Source organism: Diceros bicornis, chromosome 6 (assembly GCF_020826845.1).
Source record: "Diceros bicornis minor isolate mBicDic1 chromosome 6, mDicBic1.mat.cur, whole genome shotgun sequence".
Classification (NCBI taxonomy): domain Eukaryota; kingdom Metazoa; phylum Chordata; class Mammalia; order Perissodactyla; family Rhinocerotidae; genus Diceros; species Diceros bicornis.
The window spans coordinates 66249528-66256587 of record NC_080745.1 but is presented as its reverse complement, the minus strand read 5'-3'; the positions used below and the strand labels follow the sequence as shown (position 1 = coordinate 66256587).

The following is a 7060-nucleotide window of genomic DNA, read 5'->3' as shown; positions in this document are numbered from 1 at the left end:
GCCTCTCCCGCCTCCAGGCTTGGGCCATTCCGAGTCAGCTCTCCTGGAACCTCATATGTCAGATGTGAGCAACCTAGGACGAAAAACGCCGGGAAGGCTTGGAAACCCGTGGGGAGGCGAAGCCGAGAGTTCTGGCAGCGGCTCGGCTTCCCTCTCCTCCTCCCCTTTCCTCCCCCGGGAGCGGCGGGAAATTATTTATTAAAACGCCCACCGCCCTCTCATTTATTTGCGGTGAATAATCCTCGGCATCGCAGCGCGTTTATTAAACTTTTCCCGTCCTCGCATTACTTTAATAATAAATCGCGTGTCACTTTCCAGCGACGTTATTAAAGCCCGTTCGCTGGAGCAGAGGCGGGGGGGCGGGGCGGTTGCGGGGTGTGCGGAGGGCGCAGCAGTTCCTCCTATTCCAGGCTGTGGGGCCTGAACCAGCAAGGCCGCAGAGGGGGAAACTGAGGCGGTAAGGAGGCTGCACCCGAACATCCTACAAAGTCTGCAAAAACGATCGAGGAGTACAGGTTCCCGGGATGTGACCCTCTAGGGTCGGACGGAGCCCCTGCTCTGCAGGTGGGCGCGGTAGGATCGACGGGCTCGCCAGGGGGCGCCTTCAAAGCCCAGCTGGGCGGGAGTCCCGGGCAAGAACAAGCCGGGCGCAGATTCCCAGGCTGCCCCAGGATCCGGACTCACGGCCCTCCTTTCAGCGCAGAGCAGACCTCCTTCTGGTACCGACGCCGAACGGCACTACTCGCCTACGCCTGCCACACCGCTCACATTCCTACTCCTGCTCCCGCGATCGCCTTGGAATTCGCCCCAAGTATCCAACCCGCTCGAGCTGTGGAGCGCAGCTCCTGGAGCCACTGGGCTCCAGCCAGGACTCGGCAATGAGAGCCGCCCTCTGGCTTAGCCTTTAGAGGAGCCCTGCGGTGCGGCGGGAGGGGCGGCACTCGGGTTGGGGTTCCGGACCACGCCCCTCCCAAGAGGCCGGGCTCCCTGCGTTGGGGCCCAGAGGACAAGCTCAGAGCCGAGCCAACTGCAATCTCTTCCGTGGTGGCGCCAGGCTCCGGGCGGAGCACAGGCGCGTAGGAGGCCGTAGCCATCCACACACAGGGTCTTGGCCTCGCGAACTTAAGCTTTCCCTTTCTCCTTCAATCAGCCAATAAACACTGCGCCTCACGAGTGTCCCTGGACTAGGTAAGGAGAGTGTGGAGAGAGACCTGGGGAGCAAAAGAGTACGGCTCCGTGAGGGACCCCCAGCCAGACAGCACAGGTCACAGCAGGGCAGATGAGGAAACAAGCTTACCATGACTTTGTCTGGGTTCAGCTGGGAAATGAGTGGATTCCTAGGGGAATCCTAGAGTACCAAACTTCTCTGCTTTCATACTGGGTCCTACCTACATAGACCTAGTTCCCCACTCTGCCTGGGAAGTGGACCAGAGTGAGCTGAAGAGAGGGGCAGGCACTTGATCTCTAGGCCAGCCCAAGGGGAGTGCAGACTCGGATCCTCTCCCTCCAACCAGATGGCTCCAGCCTTCCTTCCTAGAAGGCAGGGTAGGCTCCAGCTCTAGCTTCCTCTTTGTACATCTGGCAGGCAGGTGCTTAGAGAGCAGGGCCTACAGCTTCTGGAAACCGGAGTCCTACTACCATGGGAGGTCTCCCAGAGAAATTCGGTCTTCATGTGCACATCTGCATGAACCATCTGTGCATCTGTGTCTCAGTTTGTTCATAAATCTTTATTGCATGCCTACTGTGCCTAGTCCTGTGCTAGGCATTGTCCAATACAGAGTGGTATAAAATATGATGCTGGTCTTTTGGAGTTTCCAGAATGACAGGAGAAATTAGACATGACCAAATGCCCATCTTACTGCACTGAACTAAACCATGATCCACTGTGCTCTCCTGGACAGCAGATGGCGAATAGCAAAGAGGACTGCAGTTAGTAAGTGCACTTGGGGCTTAGCAGAGAGGGAAAATTTCTAGAAGGTGAGTTTTGAGTAAGGGTAAACTGAGGCAAAGCTCAGGAGGCAAAGCTTAGGAGTAGGAAAATATTAGCAGGAGCTGTGGGGAAGGGCAGTTAGGAAGACTGGCTGAGCAGGGCTGGAGGGAAGGCTGCCAGAAAGAAGTGGAGGATCCTAGTGTCTGTACCACCACCCACCCCGGCCCCTGACCCCAGCCTGGAGACCAGCATGCAGCTGTTGCCTTCTGCCTGGTTGGTCCACACTGGAGACTGTCCTGGCCAGGGCATCTCTTGCATGGGCCCCTTTGCATCCCACCTCCCCTAGTCTCTGCCTCTCTCCTTACCCTCCTCCAAGTTTGTCTCCCCCCCACACACACACCAGATCTCCCCTACTAAGGGCACTAAAGCAATCTATGAAGGGGCCCTACTCCCTCTTTGCAGATGTTTTCAAGAGCAGGGATGAACACTATCCCTACTCACCCACCCCCATGGGCCAGAGCTCCAGGCCTAGTAGTAATCCTCGCCCTCTTCACTCCCAGCCTCCTCCTCAGGAACCAGGTGCAGGGACAGCAGCTGGGGGATGCCTGTGGAGTTCAGCTGGTCTGCAAATACATGTGAGTAAAGGAGAGAGAACAGGAACGAGGGGCTGTCAGTGCATTCCAGTCTGGGGGAAAGCCAAGCTTGCGTGTGCACCCACATGCGCATACACATATGGACACATATTCAAGGGCCTGAATCCACCACCATCCCCCCGGCCCCCAGGGCCCAGGGCCCCCCCTTACCCGGTGTGAGCACTCTCAGGCTAGCTGGGGCCTCAACCTGGCCCAGGGCATTGCGGGCCAGGCAGCGGTAGGTGCCCTCATCGCTGGGACGCACAGACTGGATCTGCAGCCAGCCCGTCACCTCAAACCTCTGGGGTCCACCCCTAAACTAGAGCCAGAGGAGGAATCAGGAGGGTCCTTCTAGGGGGCTCTGGGCAGCCCGGGGAGGCTCTGCTTCTTGCCCCTACCTGCACAGAGATGTGGGGGTCATCCCCTGGCAGCTGAATGTCCAGGCCGTCCTTCCTCCATTCGATGGAGGCCATGGGGTAGGCAAATACCTCACAGCCAAAGATCACGTCCTGCCCCGTCACATTCCAAATGTCGTATGGGTGCAACACAATCTGGGGCTCTGGAGGTGGAGGTGCGAGGTCTGAGAACAGGATGGCACATCCCGCCCAGCAAGGACCCATATACAAACCACTGTGGATGTATTTGCAGGAAACACAATACATGCTGAGGTAAATACACATCCCTAAACACCACATGGCATGTACACACAGGTACACACAAATGTAGGTGCAGGTACACACAAGGGTACAAACGCAGAGATGGAGATGTAATGCAGACAGAATGCACAAACAAGCACACAGACCCACACTTTAGCTTGGCGGCCACACTCTGTCCCTGACTGCTCTCCTGTCCTCATTCCACCCTCTAGGCGCCTACCCTGCTGTGCTTGTAACCAACACCTCCCTCCCACCCCTCCCCCTTTTCTAACCAGGTCTAGTTCCCACAGGCCGGAAGAGCAGTCCTTCCCCACCCACCCTGCGGGGGTGGGGAGTCCACTTGGCAAAGGCAGAGAACCTGAAACCGACCCGGGCTGCAGGAAAAAAGCCTGGAGTTGTGGGGGAAAGTGTTGGGACCCCCCGCGGGGTGTTTTTCCCGGCAGCCCCAGCCAAGCCAGACCCCTCAAAGGGGCTCAGGAAATGAAAGTTACTAAAGCCGCCAAAGAAAACTTTAGGCTCAAATGGCCCTCAGCCCCCTGGGATAGGAGGAGGGGGAGCTAGAAGAGCCCCTCCTTCACTAATCTCTAAGCGCTGAAGTGGGGAGGAGGAGAGGCGGGGAGACTGAGGTAATTGCTCTAGGCATCCGAATCCACCCAAACGAATCCTAACTGAGTCTCAGGAACCCAAGTCTCGCTGGCTCCAGGGGTCTAAGCAAAGTCTGGCAGTCTCTTCACTCTCTCAATTTTGAGGCCAATCATTGGCTATGTGCCTGCTCGCTCAGAGGGTTGGTCCCTGCCAGCCAGGTCTGAAGCTTTCACGCTCGTGAGAGCACGCAGCTTGCCCGCAAAGCTCGGGACCCGCACCTTCAGGCGGCGGTCTCTGCGGACTAGCAAGGAGAGCAGGCTTATATTGGACTCGAGGCCTCTCTGGCCTCATCTTTTTCGCTCCGCTGGCCAGAGAACAACGCCGTCGGGGTTCAGGGAGTAGTGCCTCGAGGAACCCCAAGTGCTGGAGGTAGGGGCCCCAGGCCGTGCGTACCCGATTCGCAGGGCCCTGGGTGCGCCACAGTGAGGTTGGCGTCGGGCCGAGCGTGGGCGGCTTCCTGCAGGCGGCAGATCTGCGCGTAGGTGCGGCCGTCGGTACCGCAGAGCGGGCGCTGCGAGCGGCAGACACACACCGGCTCCGGCACCTCTCCGCGGCTCAGGTCGCCGCCTGCGTCCAACTGGCACTCAAGCTGCTCGCCGCAGCGCCCGTAGAAGTGGGCGCTGGGGTCCAGGTCGCAGAGCTGGCCCTCGAGGTTGGCGCATTCCCAGCAGCAGCCGCACGCGTCGCGCACCCTGCCGGCCAGGCAGCCCCGTGGCGCGGCGCAATCCTCTGGCCGGCAGGGAGCGCAGCCCTCGCCCTCCGCCAGCAGCCGCAGCCAGCCGCGCCGCAGGTAATCGGGGCCAGGGGACGGCCGCGCGCCAGTCGGGGGCGGCGTCCGCACCACCAGCAGTAGCAGTAGCAGGGGCAGCGCCAAGGTAGCTGCCGGCGGCTGTGGCATGGTTAGCTGGGAGCCCTGCGAGCACTCGGGGCATCAGCGCGTTCGTGGCACCCTGCCAGGGAGGGAAGCCAGTTCAGGAGGTCAGAAGCAACCTCACTGTTCCTTGTACCAAAGTTTGACCTCAGCACTACCCCTCCCCTGCTACCTTGGAGTTAAGTAGACCCTCAAAACAGAGGCATAGTGACCCTCTAGAGGGTCATCCAGTTATGCTGGGTGGTATTGATTGGGCTGTTCTTGGGGGGTTGGGGAGAGGAGAGAGGAAGGGGTGATAAAATTCAGGCACACACACACACCACCAGCACCACCACCACACACCATCCAACTCTGAAACTTCCTGCCCTAGAGGTGGATGGGAATGGATGGCCCCAGGAGAAGTAAGAAGTTGTTAATAAGGTGGGGAAGGGGGGGCGGGTGATGCCTTGGGACCCAGAGCGCTCACCTAGTGTCCGGGACTGAGCCCTCCAGAGCTGCCGTGACTCCAGTCCAAAAAAGCAGGCAGTGGAAAGAAAGCAGAGACGAATAAGCAATCAGCTGAGCCCTCCGGCCACCTCTGCTATGGCTTGAGGATCTCCGAGAGAGCCCACGGATTTGGATTCACAAAGCAGCTCCTCCGCCCCCTCTCCCCGCCCCTCGACGTCGCACACCACCCCCTCCCCTAGTTCTGAAGCTGCCAATTTTATGCAGTCGCACGGGACCCTCCTGGGCCACTTCCCCTGCCCTGGGCCAAAGTCACAGTGAGAACAGAGGAGCCGTAACCGGACACCGAAGCTGGGAGGGGACCAGAAATGGGGTAGAGTGGGGGGTTGGGAGTAGGGGATGGAGGGGTGGCTGGGAAGCTCGAAGAGTTGGTTGAACGGCTAGGCCCTGTCCCATCTGACTTTGCAGTCCCTGGGGTCTGCCAGAGCAGCGGCATAATGGGGAGGCGGTAGGAACTCTGGTGCCAAGACGGGCGCTCGTGGAGGGCAGGGCCAATCAACGTCGTCTCCCCGCAGCCCAGGGCCAGCTTCCTGGGGGCGATTGTCATTCCAGCTTCCCCACCAAGGCGCCGACCAAAGACTCGGCGCTTACATCTGCTTTCCCACGTCTGGCCTCCTCCTCCCTCCCTACATCCGGCAGGTGCTTCAACTCGCGAGATTAGAGGTCCGAGCCGACTAGCGGCCGCAGGGAGAAGTGAGCCGAGGGCCTCCCCAGCGGGCGTCGCTCTGGGTCGGGATTACATGTTACGGTTGCGCGGCTGGCAGGGCCGGAGGCATTCGGTGCCACCGTGGCACTTTGGGCTGGGGGCAGGGAGGAGAGTATTCCTGGAGGCCCGCCCGCCTTGCCGGGGGTCGGCCAGGCCCCGCCCCGGCCTGCCCCAAGCGGCTTACAGAAGCCGCGCCGCAGTCCAGTATGTAGGGGGCGGAAACAGTTTTGCAGCCGGGGAGGGGACGGTATTTAGTCAGGCTCGGCCCAGAAGCACCTGGCTGCCAGCCAACCGGCCTGGGCTGGGGCCTCCTGACCAGCCCCGAAGTTCAGGGCGGGGCCGCGGCCTCCCGACCGCCCAGGGGGATGGGCTCCGCATGCGCACTGGAAGCCTGGAGAGTCCAGCTCCCCGATGCGGTCCGGAACTCTCCCTCCGGGCCTGAACCATGCCAAGCCCTTTCACTTAGGGGTTTCCTAGCCGCATACACTCCTGGCCACAGGGTCTTTGCTGAGGTGGACGAAGGCACATACATTGTCACCTTGATCTCTAAAACTCAAAAGAGGTACGGGAAACGAACTTCACGCGAGGTCTCACAAACCGTCGCGAGAATCAGCACAGGAAGTCTAGGAATTCAGAACAGGAAAGGCCCGCGGGTTTTACACCGGAAAAAGAATGGGCGGAGCCAGTTGTGGCTGGAGTTGTTGGTTGTCTTTAGCCGTGGGGGCAACTGAAGTGTAGACTTGGGGCAGAAGTGAACTGTAAGAGAATTGCAGGAAGACCTGAAAAAAAAAGGGAGGAGGCCTTGAAACTGCAGAGCTGACTAAGGAGTCACCCAAGGAGAGGCCTCTGGCTCTGACTTACAGAATACCTTGAGGCGGAGAGCGATGTCCCGAATACAGAGCGGAAGCAGTCCGGGATCTCTTAATGAATTGTTACCGGCTTCTAAGGCTTGGAGCTACTATTTAAACTAAAAACTCCACAGACCTAGAAACTGTTCACTTACCCCACTTTATTGTAGCTGGTTGTTTACTTGCAGTCTTTGCTATGCTCTAAGCGTCTGGTGGGGCCAAGCCCTGGTGGTTTAGTGGTTAAGATTTAGCCAGGGTTTGTTTCCTG

The 7060-nt window shown here is 59.3% G+C and overlaps 1 protein-coding gene across 1 annotated transcript; it reads right to left on the bottom strand.

Moving 5' to 3' along the window:
• Positions 1-1708: 1708 nt before the first annotated feature.
• Positions 1709-4795, bottom strand: KAZALD1 (Kazal type serine peptidase inhibitor domain 1). Its single transcript, XM_058543797.1, is given in 5 exon segments — positions 1709-2553; positions 2734-2881; positions 2961-3121; positions 4257-4767; positions 4769-4795. Coding segments are annotated over 5 exon segments (942 nt in total). The 3' UTR covers positions 1709-2458.
• Positions 4796-7060: the final 2265 nt, after the last annotated feature.